General features: G+C 36.3%; 1 protein-coding gene across 2 annotated transcripts; it reads right to left on the reverse strand.

Annotated features, from left to right (window-relative positions):
• Positions 1–5,561: 5,561 nt before the first annotated feature.
• LOC122091190 (chloride channel protein CLC-c-like) lies at positions 5,562–18,574 on the reverse strand. Of its 2 annotated transcripts, none has more exons than XM_042661040.1 (8): positions 18,325–18,574; positions 15,735–15,985; positions 14,130–14,330; positions 13,696–13,873; positions 12,115–12,377; positions 7,549–7,818; positions 6,175–7,303; positions 5,562–5,962 (listed from the first exon to the last, which is right to left on the reverse strand). In XM_042661040.1, exons 2-8 carry the CDS (start codon positions 15,929–15,931, stop codon positions 5,861–5,863), a joined length of 2,340 nt encoding a protein of 779 aa, XP_042516974.1. In that variant the 5' UTR covers positions 15,932–15,985; positions 18,325–18,574; the 3' UTR covers positions 5,562–5,860. The 2 variants fall into 2 exon arrangements, with proteins under 2 accessions (XP_042516974.1, XP_042516981.1); XM_042661047.1 differs by lacking the exon at positions 18,325–18,574 and adding an exon at positions 16,110–16,717.
• Positions 18,575–21,796: the final 3,222 nt, after the last annotated feature.

Genomic DNA, 21,796 nt, shown 5'->3' on the forward strand with positions numbered 1-21,796 from the left:
CCTCAGTCAATCAATGCTCGAACAACCTTCGCACAATCTTGGCATGGTGGACTATGATGGTAAGTAACAACTTTCAAATGATGCTCAAAACACATTATGGTTCTTAATTCTAAATATCAACATCACATGAAGTTCTTTTAATTATTAGAACCATTATTGGCATTTATAACCATTCATCTTTCCATTACTCTTACGGTTTTTAACTCCTTTGAATTAATAAAATGAATGTGTAATATTAGTTCTCATCATATTGACTCCTATTTATTTAGTATTTTTTATTTGGTTTAATTGCGACAGCACTTTTTCTCCCCCTTCCCGATCCTCACTTAAAAGAGATTCAGATTTCAGTCATGAGGTGAACATTGCAGTGAGGTGCAACCAGACTGAATTACGTTAACCAAATCTAGCACTACCTGAACTCAAGTTAAGATATCCTTAGCACAATCTAGCACGTTCAGGTTAAGCCCGACTTTAGACAAAATTTCTTTCATTTCATATTTCTTAGAAGTAAATGGAAGAATTTTAATAGGACCGACTGTTCCTAATGCCATGGTGAATGGGAATTCATTCACCGCTGTGTTTTAGATGGGCATGGGGTATCAAGAGGGTAATTTGGGGTAAGTGCTAAAACCATATAGGGGTTTGTGAACCCTAGAATGATGGATGAACCACCCTTCACAGATGAAGTTTTTTTTCCATTTTAATATGTAGCTATTGTATTTATTTATTTATTATTATTATTTTTTAATGTATTTACACACATATATGTATCAAATCAAAGGTTTATATTGTTTATGTAATATGATATTAGTAGTTTATAGACCTGTGACAAGAAACTAATATTTTGATTTTATGCTAGGAAGATCAATCACAAATTTCTCATAAATGAAAAGATACAAGAAAATGTAAGAAGAATATCCATATAGTCTGTATTGATTTAGAAACCTTAAGATAGAGTCCTAGAGAATTAATTTGGTCTCTTCTGATTAATATCCAGAATTTCACCTCCCAAATTAAAGGGCATGCTTGGGCTGTGTCTGGAGATTTTAACAGTTTATGGCCAAAATAAAGTTGGGTGGGTGGGGTGGATTTAATGAGGTGGAGGTGGGAGAGTTCAATTGCTGTTTGGATGATGTTGCATCACGAATTTGAAGTGGCTAGGGTTTAAGTACTCCTGGACTAATAATTGGAGCGGGGAGGCCAAGGTGGCATGTAAGCTTGAGTTTGCTTGACAGTGGCCATCTTCTTTCTCTTCTTCTGAAGTGATCTTCAAGGCTCAGGTATTTCCAACCACGGGGAGTAAAAAAGAGGAATTGATATTTGTTTGGGAATGTGATGAGGAGATTATTGAGTCTTTCAAGGCATAAAAAGCCAACAAGACCCAAGGTTGGATGGTTTTAGTATGGATTTCTTCTTTGTGGCCTAAGAGATTATAAAGGATGCGTTGTAATTTCTATTCGTAGTTTCTTTGTTGATCAAAGTGAAATCTGGAAGGTTAATCAAACCTTCCTTCATCTTGTCCCCAAGGTGGAAGGTGCTTGCTTGATTGCGGAGTTTTGGCTGATATTTTGCACTTTGCAACATATTATACAACTTTGTGGCCAAGATCTATGCAAATAGGCTAAAAAGAGTAGTGGCTGATTTAATGAGCCCCAACATGTTTAGGAATCAAAATTAACATTTTAAGATAAGTAGAACAAATACATAATATATAATGTATAACTTTAGTCACAATAGGATTGAAAGTGGGGTGGTGAAAATTGATAATAAAGAGATAGTACAAAAGTGAAAAATTTAGGTACATAGATTCAATCATAAATAAAAAAGAAATAAAAGAAAATGTTTTAAAAAGAATTAGAATAGGGTCGATGAAGTGGAGGGGTGCGTGTCAAGTGTTGTGTGATTGATATATTCTTTTAAAACTCAAACGAAATTTTAAAGAATAATTATAACACCAGCAATGATGTATGGAGCAAAGGAGTAGCTCCGATACAAGATAAGTTGTGAACACCCATTTGAGGTGGCATGGACATATGCATAGAGGCCTTCATTACGAAGAGGGTAATTTGATTCAGAATTGAAGGAGCTAAACGAGCCTAAGAAATTCTTAAGATGACTATAGGAGAAGTGGTGAGGAAAGACATAAAACCAAGTATGACTTTTAACTAACTCCATGATCTAGAGAGAGAGAGAGAGAGAGAGAGAGAGAGAGAGGGCATATTGTGTAGACTAATATTTTTCACATTTTAATCCTCCAATGACTAAGCCTTTTAACTAACTCAATCATATAAACAAAATTCCATCATAAGATTAAGAAAGGGGAGAAAAACTTATAATCCCAATATATATGAAATCTTTTAGATCCATAAGATAGTATCCAATTCTTTTATCAGGGAAGAAATATTATTACATTTTATGACATATTATTATTTTCTCCCTTATCTACATGATATTATTTTCAATGTCAAATTCTCAAAATAAAATATAAAAGATAAAAGAGTGCTAATTTTATGAATTTCAAATATTCATATTTTCTTCAAACTTGGATTACATGTTTGAGAAATCACAAGTGCCTCGGTAAGGTCCTCTCTCTTTAGTGGTTTAAGTGCTTGTTTGCACACTTTATCCGGAAAGGAAAAAAAAAATGTTTGTTTGCATGGCTACTCACATGCCTTGAAATTTTCTATTGTTGCATTAGTTTCATTCTAGCCTTGAAATGTTTATCCATTGCAAGTAATTAGGATAAACATTTTTCTTTTAAAGAAGCTTTAAATACTCTTTTTTTGATAAGCCAACATCACTAAATCCACATTGACCCTGCTTTACCCTGGCAACTCACCACTAGAAAATCAAGAGATAAAATATCCATCCAGACATGTAGTCCACACAGCTCAAAGCGACCCTTTCTCAGCAGCTGGACAGAAAGGAACAGTAATGTTAATGGGAAAAAAGGATTAAAAGGAGTCATGGGGGAGCATTGCAAGATTCAAACACTGGCGTTTCTTCTTTTAAAAGTCCATATTCAGTTTTGGGATGGTCAAACATGCATGGATTTACATAGGAAATTTTCCACTCAAGTAGGAGTCATTGTATAAGTATTTCTATAACTTCTTTGGGGTATTATTGGAATGGCCATTTTAGTTCAGTATGTTTGCCATTGAATGGAAAAGAAGCTTTAAATACTCGAATAACCTAATTTGAGTCATATTCTAACAAAAACAGACAAAAATAAAGAGAATAATGATGTCACTATGAGTTGTTTTTGTCAAGATTTGAACTGCTACTCTTGAGTTTGAGTGAGAGAATAATGATGCCTTCTCTATAAACATGTTTTTGTCAGGTTTTAAACTACTTCTTGAGTTTGAGTCAACAAGCGGGGGAAATCTTGTTGTCTAAGGTGAAACGAATTGCTACGTGCCTCCAAAATACCCTCAAACTCATTCCTCAAAGTCAATTTCTTATATATATATATATATATTTAGTGAAAAAGGTCAATAAATTTTAGCTGAGTCATTGATGTACTAGCTTGCTTATTTTGATAAATAAGATTTGGATATGAAACCTACTGAGTTGTAAACTTCATTAAAAGACAGTAAAAGAGAGGTTGGAAGTCCTGCAATATTCTACATCAGACTTAAACTTGAATGGCAACTTACTATCGACCATCTTCTTTTGGTGGATACACCCGAAACACAATGTTTAACTATATCAACATCATTTCCATTTAAATTTAGTACTGATCTGATGAAAAAGTTAAGATAATTAGATCGGAGAAATATCCAACAAAAAAAATATGACAATTGAACCGAAAAATATTCCAATGCATGGTGATCATCCAATGTATATTATATCTACCCTTGTTGTTTCTTGCGTTTACATCGAAACCAATTGTGGGACCTACTCCCAATACTATGCATCTTGTTTTTGTCAAAAAAGAGTTTTCCTTCCAACATCCTTCACTACTAAATATACAACACAATAAAGGATTGGACATCATTGAATCATAAAAAACAAGAGAACTACGATCAACAAATCTCACCTACATAAGCACAAGAAGAGAATTAAACGTATAACGATAAGAGAATTAAACCGAGCCCTTCATATGCATCATTAGAGGTTGAAGGGAATTCTTCTAGAACCACAAAGGAGGCTGAAAACATTAGGCCACAGTGTCAATTTGAAATGAAGGGTCTTGAAATAGAGATGGTCTGTTTGGCCTAAAGGTGACACAATAATACAAGGGTAGTCAACATTTGAGATCAGATTCTGGCAGAAATCTCAGAGCATTTTCATTAATTTCATGATCAAGTGAATGACTTTACAAAGCATAACAAATTTGATTTTTAACAGAAAAACAGGGGTAAATCTGTCAGATCTAACACGATTCAAGGCGATCCGAATTGGTATTGGCCAAGATCGTTCCCAATTATTAAAACCGTGGTCCAGATATTGCATGTGCCCACCCTTGTTCCTGTGCTCCTTGCAACCTTTGTATTCTTGTTATACTCCTTGGAGCTCTGATTCTTATGAATTCCCTAATCTCTTGCAATCGAATTCTCAAATTGGTAGTATATGTTGGCAATCAAACTTTATATATATTGTTCACATCATCATCTAACCTCATGACGACTTTCAATTCGACCGGGAATCTCTTTGCATTATAAAAAGATGGTTTGCATTGTATGAGATTTTGGGGGTGATTGAGAAAAATTCCATCCATTTTTGGGCATATCATCGAGACACATCAAAATTGAGATGTACCCTACCAAGGGCACTTCCATCTACATAAAAGCATTAACACCACAAGAAAATATATGGTCATTACTCATTCACTTTTGAAGCAATGTTTTTGAATCTAGACAGTACAAGAGATCATTCAGGCAAATAAGTTGGTAATTTGATCGATCCCGTCGTCCTGGCCGCAATTCAATAAGAATCAGACCAGAGTATTCTAATATCAGATATCCTTATATCCTACAATTATTTCAAGGAACCTTTTTCCATCTTTGACTTGAGTCACGATCTTGATGAGTAGGTTTCTAGGCCACTGTAGGGATTAAGGTTGGATTGCAGGGCCAAATTGAGATTCCCCTTAAGTCTGATTCAGACTCAACCCCTCACAGAGGTTAGGCCTTCCTTGTCTGGTTAAGGGGGGCAACCTGGCAACCCTGAGATTTAGATTCATCACTTGGCATTCTACAGAATACTGAGATTAATATTTATCACTTGGCCTGCTACAGAAGTGGCACCCCCATGGCAATGTCTGGCACTATTTCCCTGTTTCCATACCCACAATAACAATAAATTTGCTCTCCCAGCATATCACTTGCTAAGTCAGTTGGTTATATCATCTTCTTTGTGTTTCAAATAGTTTCCTTTCTTAGGTTGTTTCTTGGTAATAGTTATCAGTAACTTTCTGGGTTCACAAACAGAGCATACCATATTTGTTGACTTGTTCCAGATTCTAACATCCCAACAATTCACAAACATAATTAAGCATTTTGTCTAAGGTTTCAGATTACAACCGTTTACTTCGCTTCACTTTGATAACAGAACAAATGTGACACTCGAGAGTCTTGAGAGCATTGATTATATATCTAAAATCCCCAAAATTCCTCATCCCAAGTAATACAAGAAAAAGAAAAAGGGGAGTAGGGAAAACTATTTACATAAGTTACAAAATGAAAGTTCATACAAATTGCTCTCTAAACATATTCAATCTCACTGACCAAACTTCACTGAAATTTTTCTCCACTTTAAAAAGCTTAGGACTTTCCAAAAACAAAAGAATGCGTATCACTAATAATAACAAGGGCAATAGTTATTATGGTCACAATAATGTCGCAATAAAACCTCCAAGTTACTTAATTCTCCTTCTTGTGGGTTTGAAGTGAGGGTAGAGCCCTAATACATGTTCTGGCATAAAATCATGCCGTGTTAGGATTCCAGCAATTGGTGGTCTCTGCAAGGTCAAAGATTAAAAAAGTCAGTTTGCTAGTGGTTACAAATGGTAGTATACAAGACTTATGCTTCTTCAAGGTACTTATATAGTATTAGAACCAAACAACCCGCAACTTACTAGCTACCATAGTTTCTTGAAGGGAAAGAATGTTAAAACTAATAGTTTCTTAACTGACATTTATTTTTGTGTGTGTAAAGAAAGAGAGAGCTTACCCCTGGGGTCTTTGGTACTACGCACAAATGCCTAAGGCCAAGCTCCCTAAAGAGAAGTGCAGCTTTGGCTAGAGACATTGTTTCCACAACCGTGTAAGGAGATGCATTACTAATAGGATGTAGATCAACATACATCTCCATTTCTTCCTCCGTAATGTCCAGGTCCTCAAGTTTTACCCCCTTCCCTGATCCTGCTTTGGCAAAATCAAATGCATCAAAACTCTGGGATATCTCATCTCCAGTAGACACCCTCTCTCGTGAGAACTTTTTTCCCTTGAGTAACACAAGCAAATGGGACTTCAGCACAAGACCAACCAATTCCGGTACGTCAGAGAAGGGGGGCTCATCAATCACTGGGAATCCATTATGTCCTGTCCATTTCAAAGCATGTAAAATGTTGCCCACCCTCTCCACACCAGCAAAAGTGATTAGTGGGCCAGACACAACATCCCCAGCTATTAAATTCCTCATGTAAGGTTCTGCATGGGATTCCATGAAAGGAAAACCTTTCATTTTCACTATTTGGTCATAGACGCCCTTGTTGAAGTTATCTGCTACAGTTTTCGAGATAAGTAGAACTAGCATAACCAAGGGAAGCATTAGGATATCATTGGTGAGCTCAAGCAGTATGACACAAAGGGACACTGTCATCCTCATTGTTCCACCAAGGAAGGATGCAGCTCCAAGAAGAGCAAAAAGACCGACATCGAGGTCAGAGATGGACTCAAGTAGATGACCAACCAGGCGTCCATATGAGGCCCCAGCAAGTATGACTGGGATAAAGAGTCCAGATGGGACTGCAATGCCATAAGTGATAATGCCAAGGCAGTAAACAGAAGCAAAGAAAATTAATAGGCTGGATATGTAAAATTCATTCTTAGTGCGAGAGCTAAAAAGGTTGCGGATGGCATCATCATTGGTGTTGAGGAAGAGCGATGCGAGGTCATTGTAGTGGCCTGCAGGGCACTGGAAGTTCTTGAAGTTGCCAGAACGACCTATGGTTGGGCACTGTTCTTCCAAGCCAACAGGGCAAGGTGTGCACCTTGCAAACCATGGAAAGCCATATGAACAGCATGATGTCAAGAGGGAGATGGCGATGACAAGGGCCACTTTAAATAGCGCACCTTTCCTGCATTCACTCATCATCATTAGAGCAGAAAACAAACCAAGAACAATAATAGCAAGTAGGAAGAACAAGAAGAGGCCAATGATCCCAGTCACTCCAACACTGCAGACTCCAATAATGTTTGAACTGTTCGATGTATACAAGACATTGTGGCCTATCGCAGTACAGTTCAAAAACTGCCATCCGTAGAGTCCAGTGCTGGAAGTTAATTGGTAGTTCACAATATGATCAGAAGTGATGAGGCTTACTCGTTGATGATGCTGTAAGTACGCAAGACCTTGTCCACAAGATAGTTGTAGAGGCTTCCGAAAATGCCTCCAATAATTCCAAGGATTATTACTACCAATAGATCTTGGGTGCTATATGTGGAAATGGCTGAACTAACATCAAACATGATCAGTCCTCCTTGCCCAAAAAGGCCACACTTTCCACTCTGGCAATATTCTATAAAACCTCTCAAGACCACAGCCACTACAGCTGTAGTGAAAAATGTTCTCCAAAGAAGGGCACTCCTCCACCTGCACAACATAAGGGGAATAATACAAGGGAATTGGTTCATAGCCCATATCTCAAAACCTGCTTGACAGTAAAAAGGTAGACTTGGTGAACAAAAGTTTGAGTCAAAAGAAACAACGTGTACTGCAGTCATGTTAACTACGTAGCTGCTAATTTTAGTGTAGTTTCCCAGATGCGATATTTTGAAGTGGACATTCTTGTTCAATGAACATATTTGGTGACCAAGAGGATTCAGGAAGTGTCTTTGGGAGCACAATCTGTTTTGACCCCTGGGGGTGTATTTACTTTGCTTAGCAGTCAGGAGTTGGGTAGGGTTGTGCATTATTTTTCTTATTTTTGTCTTCTTCTTCCCTTTGATTATTAATTAGGGTAACACAGAGACAGCCGTTATAGTATTTACTTAATCACCCCCCACCCCCCCAAAAAAAAAAAGCGTCCCTTTTTTTTAAAGAAATGGAACTTTTGGGGGGGGGGGGGTATGCCGCAGTCATAAGCCCTGTGCTTTTGTTTCTAAAGTACCATATCACCATAAGAAACTGTAAGAAGTAGAGGAATAGAAATAATAATCCACAACAGACCAACCCTCTAGAGAGAGAAGGGTAACCGAAATTCAACAACCCCAACAAAATGGACTAGCTCTTAAGAGATTCTTGCAGCAATCAGCAAAAGTGTGCAGGTGAATCCAAGCCAAAACCCAGCTAGGCATAGCATTCCTAGTTTCTCAAACAGCTTATGAAAAACCAGTTCTGGTACCCTGCGGCAAAATCATGCTCCTTATTTCGTCATTCAGTTGAGTAAGACACAGGAGAGAACGGAAGGGGTAGCTCCTTGTATAGGAGGTGACTGAAGCTGCCTATTACCAAGGTGTCTACTAGGCATATACCTCTAATGGAAAGGGCAGATCATGAGTGAAGGATAATGAGAGAGAGTGGAAGGTGTAGCTCCTGATGATCAGACCAACCCGTTTCCTCCTTTTTTCCTTCCTTTCTGTGTAATACCCTGAAATCTGACTGGGGGTATTTTGCCTTTTGACCATTGTAGGGTCAGGGTGACTTAAAGTGTGGATACCAGACCATTGAGGGTGCATCAATCCTTGATAAGCGAACTCATCCATTAGATGTAACTACACTATAAAATAACTTTATAGTTTTTACCCTAGAAATTATCGTTTTGCCCTTGAACCCTAATTTACGATTTTTCCACTAGACCATAATTTGACTTTTCTTTAATTATATGATTTTAATGTCAACCCTAATATTGACCTACTTACTTAAGAATAATATATATATTTGCATATTAATTTATTATCCACATGGATAATTAGATAACAAGTGGATAAGGCCTAATTATCTAACAACCCTAACTAACTAATTATTGCAAATTAATAATTAATAAATGAAGTCTTTCCTAATAAAGTTGGGACTCACCTTCTGAAATTTGGATAGACTTGAGTATAAAGTAAGATAAGGTAGGATAAGTGAGAGAAAGAGTTGGAGATCGAATGTGACTAGAATAAAGGAAGAGAGGGAGTTGGAGATGAAGTAGGAATGGCAGAGATAGAGTTGGAGATAATTTGGGGAGGGAAAATAGAAGCAAAAAACGTGGCTCTATTGCCTTTCACTTTCTATTTATGAAAAAAAATCAAAAGGGAAAAGGAAAGGCATTGTGAAGAAGAAAAAATAAGAAAAAAAAGAGAAAATGAATCAAGATTTCGAACAGTTTTCAAGGTAAGAACTCTTAACATGATTTAATTACTTTCTTATATTCAACTTGGAGGATTAATCATGATTAAAAGTCTGGGATTTTGAATTATGGGTTTAAGGAGAGATAAAATTAGATTTTGAGATGTTCACAGTAATTTCTCGGTCGGACAGAACAGTAGTCCAAGATTGTTCATATTATTAAAAATAGTTAGTTATCGTTTTATAATCTAAAATAATTCCTAGGAGTATATGAATGTGTTTACGGGATCTTATAAAAATTTCATTAAATTTGGAGTTGATGTGATATACCGAATAATTCATATATTCAGAAAGATCACTGTCAGGGGGGTTTTCTGTACCCAAGAATGACAGTAGTGACGGAGATATATAGACTTCGATTTTTAATCTGATATTTTTATTGTAGAAACTTTCATGAGTCTTATAAATATGTGAAAAAGTTGGAAGTGATTTGAGTTCGGGAAAGTGAGTTAATGAATCTTTCAAATTTGTTGGTTAGAATCTTTTACAGTCTGAAGATCGTTTTTGAGGGAGATTGACACCTAACCTAAGAAGGGTTATTTTATGTGATCTTCATATAAGACTTGTATATATGAGTTAGGTTTCAATAGGATCTAATTTCAACATATTTAGAGTTTTAGAGATATTTATTTCCTATTTTTCTATGTCAGTAGGCAGAATAGGTTGAGGCAGAATTTAAGAACGACATCAAAGTGAGTGGAACCTCTACCTTAACTTGCTTATTTTTATAGTGTTATTCAAAAGAGATTTTTATGAACAGTAGATCTATTCTAAACCTTGGATTTCATGTTATTTTGTCATTAAAATATGAATTTGCAAACTTAATGTTATGTATATGAGAGAATGAGGAAACAAATTGAATTTTGTTCCATGATTTTCATTATATGCACATAGCAGAATTTTATAAATAGAACATTGATCACATAATGTTAGTTTCTAATATTATGTGTTAAGTTATGATTATGATTGCATGGAGTAATGTACTATGTACATTACATGATTCTTATACCACATGAGTTTTTGTCTGTGCATATATCTTTAAAAATACCAGCTTACATAAATTTACTGTTTTGATATATAAGATATGTTGTTGTGGTAATGATGCTTTACATTACCGGCCTTGATTGAGGAATGTGAGACTTCCTTGATCAGTGCCTTGTTATTTATAATTGTTGTTGTTTTGATGGCTTTTACAAAAACTGAAACTGAAATCGAAATCGATTTCATGTCCACTTAGAGACTGACTAGGGTTGAATGAGAGTCTTGATCACACTTGAATTCCGAACTAGTTTATATTTATATATATTTTTTGTTCTTGGTTGACTTTATTATTATTGTTTCACCTTATCAACATTGGCATCATAATGTTGAGGTGAAGATTGGTTCACTGGACTTTTCCTTAGTGAAACTGTGGACTACTAGATGACACAACCTACCCTCGGCAAGATCTACCAATTGTTACTTGACATTCGGGAAGTATGACTTGGTCTTTGAGAGGTTGGACGCTAGATAGCTTCTGCGAGTTTCTGTATGTTGAGTGGGGGCAATGTGGTACTATGACACATTCGCCATTCATGGATGATATTGTGAATTTGTTGTTTAATTTCTTTTGAGTCATCATATGTACTTATACGGCGATATAAATGGAGCAATGTAAGTATGTGTGGTATGTTATTTCTTTATCTTCTTGAAAATTTTATATTATACTGTATATGTCTTTGCTGATATTGGTTATATGATCGTGATTTCAAACATGTTTAGTGTTGTGGTTTTATTCACTAAGTTTCTTCCCAGAGACTCATCCTCATAACTTGCAGATGACGTTGGTGAGGACTATTATGGAGATGACGTACATGTTGAACCTATAGTTGATCAGCAAGAGGACATTGCTTATGGATTTGAAGAAGACAATGATTTTTATTTCTAGATGATGTAGACTTTGAGTTAGACTTTGAAGACATACTTTAATTCAACTTTACTTTAAGTTTGAAATTTGAATTAGATATTTGAACTTTGAATTTTAATAATATATTAGTTTAGTTAACTCTTGCTTGCACTTATGTTTGTGTGGATGCTACTCCGATTTATTATCGCCTAGAACTTACAGATCCTATAGACCGTTAATGTCCAAAACCCTAGGCCGGGTACCGGGGCATCACATTCTATCTTATCACCATAATATTTTCTTTGTTTCCTCTGTTGTCATTTATTCCCAAGAGATAGGGCTTGAAGTTCAGATTGATGCCTTTGTCCACTCCGAGATATAAATCTACCAATAATGGAAAAAGATATGCTCTGGAAACCCAACAGTAGGTTGATCAGTTTTTTATGTGTGATAATTTCAGTGGGAGGAGTAGACCATGTAGAGCGCATTTGGTTGGAGCATTAGTCTATTGTGCAATATGACAAACCATTACAACATGCACTGTTACATTGACAACAAGGCACTTATGCCCAACAACTGCCAGCCTCCAACCAGTTGGGAAAAAGAAGCAGTTGTGGGGGGGGGGGGGGGAGAGGATGAAAGTAAAGAAGAAGAAAAAGTGAGGAGCTTACCATGAAGCTGCTTCTTCAAGAGCAAATAGGACTCCACCAACTGGGGCACGGAAAGCAGCAGCAACTCCAGCAGCAGCACCACAAGTGATCAAGTCCCTCCGGTCCCGGTCGTTTTTGAAGTATCGGAGTCCTCTCCAGGTTAAGTGATACTTGCGAGACCCTCCCTGCCCAAGTAAAGAGGCTATGCAAGCTCCTGTGTGTACCATAGGTCCCTCCTTACCTAAAACAAATCCAGCAGAGACTCCCAAAATGGAACCAAAAATCTGCCAATAAACAATGCGCAGTAACATGGAAATAAAAACTAGTTACTATCAAAATCAGAGAAAATAATTGCTAGTGTTAGCAATTATTCATGGATAAGCAAGGCATCATAATTATATTTATTTGAAAATAAATATAAGCATCATAATTCATGGAGCAGAATGTTAGCAATCAAGAAATAAATCATGCATAAAAGGGTGTAAAGATGAGGATGTCATGATGAATGCAAGGCCACAAGGATTGAATTAGAGAAAAATGGATTTTCAGGAAATCAGAGAGAGCACCATTAGGCCACAATATGTGGCAAAACTGACTGAGATAGTTGAATGAAATGCACCAATTGCATCAGTGAGAAGGATTGATCCATTGCCAGTTGAAGGCTACTGAAGGACCAAGAGGGATATGGATGAAGGTGAGAAAGGAACAAATGATTTAAGATTTAATGGAAGATGCAGCCATAGATAAAATTGAATGGCAGAAAAGAAGTTGTCCAGCCAACCCAAGTGACTGTCAGCTGAGTTGTATTTACGTCAGATATTTATTTATATTATTATATTATATTAAAATGAATGGCAGAAAAGAAGTTGTCCAGCCAACCAAGTGACTGCCAAGCTGAGTTGTATTTACGTTAGCAAAAAAAATATTTCCCCTACAAAATATCAAGGGCAACATATTCATAATGGTATGTTTGCACATGAGTGTTCTGCTGTTCCTATGACAGGGATTCCATCGAATATTTATGCCTGCTTTTGGAAAGTGCAACTGAAGCAAGATATGATCCACTTTGACAATGACCCTATTGCTTTGCAGAAATTTGACAACAAAAATATAGCTTCATATCGTAATAGAAGATTCCATTTGGAAAGACAGACAAATAGAAGAAACCAAAAGGTACAAAATTTCACAGAATGTCATGCTAAAATTAGGAAGAAGTGTGAAACCAGAGTAAAAAGCTTAAGCTCTAATGACTAATCCCAATTTATTCTATAGAGCTGAACGCTATATATATATATATATATATAGAGAGAGAGAGAGAGAGAGAGAGAGAGTCAAGGTATCATATCTAAAACAGTTGGCATATTGACCCCTGAAGAATATGGTGCGGTTCAAGCATCAACATTTTAGAGAAATTTAAATAAATCAAGGTATACAAGAAATATAAACTAATGCCAAGGAAAATCTTAAAAGAAAGAAAAAGAAGAAATAGAAGGAACAAAAGGGCATCCAGACATTTTAGAATAATTTTTGTATTTCCATTAGTTAAAAGGTTTAAGAACATAATAATCTCATGGCACAAGGGATCCATTTCTTGGGACTCACCTTTACAAAGAGAGTACTAGGAGCCAAAATAGAATAAGCATCCACACCATTAAGATAGGCTTTCACTTCTGGTATGCCAGACCCTGCTGCTGCAGGGGCTACGTATGCACAAAGGACAGCAGCAGAAGCTGCCAAAACAACATTGCAACCAGCATATGCTAAAAATGCATTAAGGTACCTGCACTGGAAGCATAGTCATAGCTGCAGTTAGTTGGAATCAGAAGAAGCATAGTCATAGCTGCACTGGTTAAAGATCAATACATCATGCAGAAATTATGTTTTCTACAAAAATCCCAAGTGCCCAAGATTCTTGCAATGTCCACTCTTTAACATGAAATTTAAGCAGAAGTGATGGTATCATGTAATAAATGAAGCAATGTTGTATCATGGTGAGAGATTTAGATAATATGTAAAACAGTAGTAATCAGGCTTACTTCTCTTGAAGCAGGAGATTGCTAGTGAGAAGCAATTTGAAACCTGCTATATTCTCGACCGCAAGGTTGTTAAAGAAGCCAACAAGCCCTGTAATTAACCCTATAAGAAGCGCAAAAGTCCACTTGAGAACAATGTACTGAAATATCTGAACCTTTTTCCTTGACCTCCAATCCTGCTTGAATAGATCGTTCTCAATGATCCTGAAAAGAGATAGCAAAGAAAATGATAGAAAGACCTTTCACAATATTCTACAGCACTTCAAGAATAGATGAAACATTGGAGAGATAGGGACCATAGTTTATAAATTCTGATTCGGGAATAATTCAAGTTTCTTTTGTTGCAACACTTAACAAATACAGTAAAAAATCAATTTAAAAAAAGACTATGGAAAATTTTGATTTTGATTAATTCGGGAGTTAATCGTTTATGTTTGAACTTTTAATAACAAAAAGTTCAGTCCATTATATTGAAATTTGAAAAGATTCCAAAATATTCTTTTATCAATTTCCTTTTTCTTTTTTTGAAATTTTTAATGATTGCGGATTTTTCAAATTGAATTTTGGCTCCCAAATTATTCATGAACTATTCTCAATAACTGGATTTTCAAATTTCGAATCAGTCAACTCAAATTATTCGTGAACTCTCAAAAGAACATGAAAATTTCCAAAATTTCCAAACCAATTTGGATACAGTGCGATTTTCAATTGAATTATCCACTATGTTGGGGACTGATCATTCGATCAATGGAAGATTTGATGGCCCATCAAAACCATATGCCCACTATATATAGGGTTTTCCAATAATTTCATTGCCACTTTTTTTTTTTTCAAACTTAATTTGCTTCTCAAACAATTCTTGCAGAATTGGTCTGACATTTGGCAATATCAAATTTGGTGACAACTCTCATAAGGTTCTTTTATTGGGAACCCAGCTGTTTATAGTCAAAGTGGAAATGTGCTTTGGGTGTAAGAGTGATTACATCTATCTATGTGTTTGTAAATGAAATCCAAAGGTTGGACTGTAAAGGTTTTCCCTATGATTGAGAATGATATAATTGATGCAACGCAGATAAGAAGAAAGCTCCATAACTCTGAGTTTATATATTGCAGCAGACCTGCTAGTTATTGGAACTGGGTGATGATAGCTGGTTTCGAGGTTTCATGGCCTCATCAGAATTCAGCTAGGTGTTTCCATTTTGTTTGGTCTGAAATTTCACATACTTATAGTGATCCAGTTGACTGATGTTATGGTGCATTTGATTTGCAATCCGAGTTAGTTTTTTAATACTTTCACCCAACACATGATTTCTGTTATCATGGTGGTTGTGTTCAAATACAATATTGCAAAATTTGGCCCTTAGGATCAGGCAAGGCAAGTTCACTGGCACAACCGAAACCACAAAAATCCCATCATTTGTGAGCATTAAGCATGACTAAGCATTGTGCAATGCTTAAAATCAAGGCTTGGCCCAGAAGAAGTTTGACAGAAAATTCGCATTTGTTATCACATAGTAAGCAATCAACCCTCTAAAGCAGAGCAATAAAGATAATAACTGAAAATATGCAATTACGTACAAGAAGTCATGGACAGCTTAAGAGGCTTACTCATAATCAAGGCTCTCAATCGGGCAGACATTAGCACCAACAATGGCAATCTGAGAGGTGGTGTTCCTCTTCCTAAGGAGTGGCTCCCTGATCATAACGTCTTTCTCAGACATGTCCGAACAGTTCCTCTCCAGTTCACTCCTATCAATAGGCAATCCTTCGCATTCTATGTCAATCAAGTCGTCTCCTCGATCCATCTCTGCGCACTGAACACTATATGCAATTTCTTTCTCCTACTTCATATCTTCTGCCTGCAGAGAACACAGATAAACAAAGAAAATAGTCAAATTTCCAACTTTCAACGATTTCCAATGGAAGTAATCCCAACTTCCAAATTTCACGAATGTCAATTTCCTGTTTATCTTTCTTTCTCACGTTGGTGGGTGGTGAATCGTTCTGAATCATTACAGTTACGGCAATCGAGCTATTCAATACTTCGATGGGCATCCACTTGAACTTATGGATTCCGATCCTACATCTGAGAGCAGTATAACTTGGTATGTTCGACAGCAGAAAGGGCATGTACGTTCTTTTCAGAGTTGCCTGTCAATGGCGGATGGTAGGTTCCAGAATCCGAATTGACTACTCCTCTGAATATAAACCCATTATCCACAAACACGAAACAACTCCAAAGTGGATTCAGAGACTCCAACCTGGTTTAGACTTTGGGTCAGCTCAGAATTGAACACTTTCACACCCAGGTTCGTCGTCTGCTCCATCTTTGCATATTTTCTCAAATACATGAAAGGGAGAAGGCAAAATGAACATTTGCTTAAGGATTACGCCATTACGGACGCATTATTGTGGTTGCTGGAAAGAACAGATAAGCGACTATTTCCTTCGATTATTACTGAGAAGCTGCTGGCTACTCAATGATTAATTTGACTTCCTTTCTCGCGTAGAGACGAGAGTGCGACAGGGACCGCGCGTATTCTAAAGGGCAAGGTGCTGGGGTTTCAAAACCAGTTTAGATCTGTGCATATAAGTTCACCTGGACATATATTTTCTGCTATTAAATGAGTGAAGAGCGGGATGTATATAAAAATAAAATGAATTATGTGTTGGATAGACATTTAAAAAATATATATATATATATAGAAAATATACTCGTCAACTTTCCTCTCAAATTAACGCCTTTTCTTATATTTCAGAAAATGATACACACCCCCTTTTAGTTTTAAAAATGACAAACATACTCATGCAATTAATTTATATGGTGAAAGACTATTATATCCTCACCTTAAATATTCAATTTACATCTATAAGTAGAATGTCTATTTCACCCTTTAAACATCTTTAACATAACACATCCTCAAATCATGAGTATTGCTTAAAAGAAGAAAAAGATAAGGCTCCAACAGCCTGCCATTCCACGAAATTTCTACTTTAACATTTCAAAGACACTTATACCGTTGGATGTTTGAGGCGAAAGGATAATAGCTCTTTTCACTATATAAAGTAACAGTTACATCATTACTTAATTGATTAAACTAATGATATGATGTATTTGTCATTTGTTCGTGACATTCTAGACAGGATAGGACGTTGATTTGCAACTAACGGGAGCTACTATAAATTCAAGAGCTTCTGATTTACAGTATCCCGGATTGTGACGCCAAATAAATCTGCCACATAGGGTTAGACATTCGGACCCTTATTAATTATTATTGCATGGCCCCATAGAAAGACAAAACTAGCCATTACCCTTTCATCTTTTAGGACGGGAATTTGGTGGGAACGAACGTAGATTGTGGACAGGTGAATGGTCCACTACATCAGTACCCAATAAACGTCCCTTTTTTTAGTTAAATATATTTACAAAAAATTTAGTTATCCACTTATAGAAGTTTATCGGATTAGGGATGTAGTTATCCTTTTTAATTGGAAACATTATGTAACTATCTTTTCGTGGCAAGTCAGTACCCAATAAACGTCTGACGCGTGGCTAGAGAAGACGGGAAGGCTGGGAAGAGAGCTGGAGTAGAAGGATGTAGAGGATTCTAGAAATGGATGCTCTGCTTCTGCAACTGCAATTGTTATCCTTGAGAACAGAAACAAAGAGAGAAAATTTGATATTTACGAGAGTGGATAGCATAAAAGGCGAAAATTTTAAAGGAGTCAAGCTAAAGATTTCATTGAAAATCTCCCATTCATAACAAATCGATGTGCATAAACCTCTTCAGAGATGGACAGTGGAATGGCTTAAAGATAATAAGAACAAATAAGAAGAAGAAGAAGATTTCAACTTGAAACCTAGAAATAATAACAAGCTATATAAACTTGAAGATTTGTAGACCAACATACGGAATTCAAGTTTCAAGTAAAGAGTATAGGACCTCCAATGTAGAACAAAGCAAGATTCAATTGGAAATCGTCAACTAATACAAAATCCAGAAGGAACTTCTCCACACAAGGCTTCGAAGATTGCGAAACCGATCGATACAGAGGAGAAAATCGAAACTGTTCCTTTCTCACTCAATAGAGGAGATCTCATCCAACAGTTCAAGAACTTAGATTTGAAAAACGCCGAAACAAAGTAAAACAAAATCCTATTCAGTGACAGCACAGCAACAAAGAAATCGTTAAATACCTCTGAATGCCAATCCGCAACCTTCTCAATTTTGACTTGCAGCGGCCTTTTTCTCGACTGCTCCGGTGAACACCTCCCTCGAACCACGAGGATTCTGATCGGTTCCAGACAAATTCGTAAGATTTTGGGAAGAAATCACCGAAAAATAATCCGAGATTCGAACTTTAAAGATTTTTTCCTTCGTTTTTCTCAGTTTTTAGACACCACCGGCATTGCAGAAACTCCGACTCGAGGAGGTGAAGAAGGAAGGGACAGCGGAGGTATAAATAAGAGATCAGCCAAAATAGAGCTGGATTCTCGTGAGGTGAATAGTGAAATTGAAGGAAAAAATATTGGGTCCCCAGTGGCTGACTCACCCAGTAAGGTTAATGAATGTAAAACAAACTTAGTAGTAAAAAAATGCCCTGGCCGGTCGTTGTTTGGATTTTTTTTTTTTTTTTTTCTACCAGAAAAAGAAAGATCCAAGCAAATTCCAAAATAAAAGAAGAAAGCCCAAAATTTTTGGCCTTTTATACCTTTATGTTTAGCTGTGCGTGACCACCGTGAGTAGTAGGAAGAGAAAACAGCCCATCAGGGAAGTACATAAATTTTCAGCGTGACAGATGAAGATCAGGACTTATATAATGACAACGACATTGATTTTCGATTTTTATCTTTGAGATAGGATCCGTTGTTCGTACAATCACTGAGTTGTACGAGCCAACATCCAACACTTGTTCCTCCTTTTACCATTACAAGAATAAAAGGGGTATAATTAAAAACAAAAAAGACAAATATTAAATATTGACTCGTACAGGTAACTGATCCAATTTTTCATCTTTTCACCCATGGATAAAAAAAGAGAAAACTGAGAGAGAAGGTGCCAGAAGAAGAGGGTAATAGATGGAGTGCATGGGAAGCATGGCACAATCATACTTTCACATCATTTTCTTTTTGGTAATATACCTTTTACATCAATGTTGCACCAGCATATGGCATTTCTATTAATGGTTTGAGGTCTCCAGAAAATTCATTGTGACTCAAATTGTGGAAACTTCCTATTGCTCCCAAAGTTCAACACATCATTTGGAAAATTATTCATCAAAGATTTTCATTACCTGATCTTCTCAATATGAGAGGCATGCAACTCAACCCCTTGTGCCAGCTTTGCAAACATTAGATTCAGGAAAGCTATCATCTCTTCAAGGATTGTGCCTACGCTCATCAAATTTGGCAAATTTCTGGCCTTGATCAACTTTTCCTCAACAAACCTATTCATGAGATGCTTAAGCACCTTATCACCACCTTTAGATCCAAGAACAGAGACGACTCCTTGAAGATGTCTGTTTTCTGTAGTATCATTTGGCATATCTGGACCGAGTATTTCAATTGTATTTTTCGTGGACAAGAGTTTAGAGTCTCGCCCATCGTCAGAAATGCAATTTCCTTCACTCGTGATTATTTCCCGAAGACCTCGTCTTCAACACTTCCAAAACCTCCTCGATTTATCACATGGAATCCCTCTCCAAACTCAGGTGAAATTTAATGTTGATGGGGCGAGTCAGGGTAATCCCTGGATGCTTATTTGGTGGTGTTCGTCTTCTCTCTTTTTGCTTGATTTCTCTAAGGGGATCGGCTGGAACTTTGCCCTTGTCGCGGAAGCTCTCAAAATCCATATGGCTTTGACTATCGCGCATCAACGTGGATTCTCCAAAATTGTTATTGAGAGTGACAATCTCCTTGCTGTGAATCTGCTCAACCAATATATTACTCTTATCTCTCTGAATCTGTATGCTCATCTTTTCGGTACAGTATTCCCAAGATAATAAATTTCCTTTATTAAAAAAAAAAAAAAAAGAGAGTAATGGAATCCTATATACGTCCCATTTCCCAAAATCGGTAAAGGAGGAAATCCTATATGTCGGCGTTCTCTACGTCTAGACATATGACACTGTGAAAAGATGACTTTACCTTTTTAATTTCCACAAAAGAAAATCCTGTATAGCTGTAACTGGGCGTAGAGACTATAGATGGGCAGTTTTCTTAATCCCATTTATTTAAAGGTGCAGCATTAAGGAGCCCACTAATGTGGTGTGATAAAATGATATCATACATAAGAGGATAGCAAGTTCATTTCATGTGAGGAGAAACAGATATGAAGGTGCTACCATATCATACAAAGTAGGTTACAGAACCTTTTTCTTATTTTAAAGAGTGAGAAGTTTTCCTAGCCCATATACACTTGACGAGGAGGGTTTGCTATGACCAATGTTTTAGTTATTGAGATTGGATTGAGCTTAGTGTCGATATATAGTCCATATTGACTTTATCGGATGATTTTCCCTCAATATATTGATACCATACATATTTTGACAACTTTACCCTCTGTTTATATCATATCACTGATCTTGTATTGATATGGACTGATACCAATACAATTTGATACCGGTACCTAAAACCCCGGCTATGATGTTAGTTAGGATAAAACTTTGCACCAATAGGGAGGAGGGTTACAAATTGTTCAATAAGAGTGGGCATTTAATGAGGAGAGAAAGTGTGGGATCCAAGGGTGAGATGTGAGAGGGTGTGCATAAGAATTTGCACACTAACATTGTGCATTGATTTTTCCCTATACTCGTTAAATTGACACAAATAGGATGAAATTTTGTTGAGGATTGACCCATGGTCGTTTTCTATACTCACATCTCAAGCTTCATCAACTAAATTGGAAGTTGGCTAAGTGATTACCAGAGAAAAGAAGTTGTTTAAGTGGTAAAATACAAATTAAGATATCTGGAAAAAGTCTAGTTATTCAAAAAATTAGTGGGATCACATTAGTGCTGATGCCTTGTGTCAGCCACCAGTGTAGGAAAACTTTGATTAAATTGTAATTGTCACTTTTCACCTGATAAAACTTGATATCTTTTTTTTTTTTTCTTCTTTTTTGGGTTTAAAAAACTTGATGTCAATAATATTGTATGGATATCTTTTATCATCCCCCTCCAAATTATAGATTTCTTGGTCTAAAAAATACCTATATATAGTTAATTAATTTTTATAAGGTGGCTTTAAATTCACCATGAACTATAGGACTTAATCCCTATGCACATTCATGTGGGCATGTGAATGTTTTTTGATGTTCATAATTTACAAAAATTGAAACAAGAATAACTCAAAGTTAATTATAAGAATAAAAAGATTTGATTTTAAACAATGAAATCTGAATTATAGAAGTAAAAGAACTCTTCTAACATGCTTTTTCTACCCCTTTAAATGTCGTATCAAGGGCGATTTTGGGGACACACTTTGTAGAGGATTTAAGATCCCCCAAATTAAGGGTTGTTCGTACTTTAGAGCTTTCATTATTAACTCCAATAATCCAAACTAATTTTCTAATTATACAAATTGGAGTAATATCAAAGAATTGAAAAAAAAAATAATAAAATTATCCATTATTAAAAATGATTACGATTTAAACTTTAATATATCAGTC

This window comes from Macadamia integrifolia, chromosome 2 (genome assembly GCF_013358625.1).
Source record: "Macadamia integrifolia cultivar HAES 741 chromosome 2, SCU_Mint_v3, whole genome shotgun sequence".
NCBI classification, from domain to species: domain Eukaryota; kingdom Viridiplantae; phylum Streptophyta; class Magnoliopsida; order Proteales; family Proteaceae; genus Macadamia; species Macadamia integrifolia.

Excerpts from the sequence above, each read along its gene's own strand:
- LOC122091190 (XM_042661040.1), bottom strand. The coding sequence starts at position 15,931 with ATGGATCGAGGAGACGACTTGATTGACATAGAATGCGAAGGATTGCCT. Across the intron at positions 7,819-12,114 it reads CTTGAAGAAGCAGCTTCATG|GTGGAGGAGTGCCCTTCTTT; the intron begins GTAAGCTCCTCA and ends TATGTTGTGCAG. Across the intron at positions 5,963-6,174 it reads TAGTACCAAAGACCCCAGGG|AGACCACCAATTGCTGGAAT; the intron begins GTAAGCTCTCTC and ends TTGACCTTGCAG.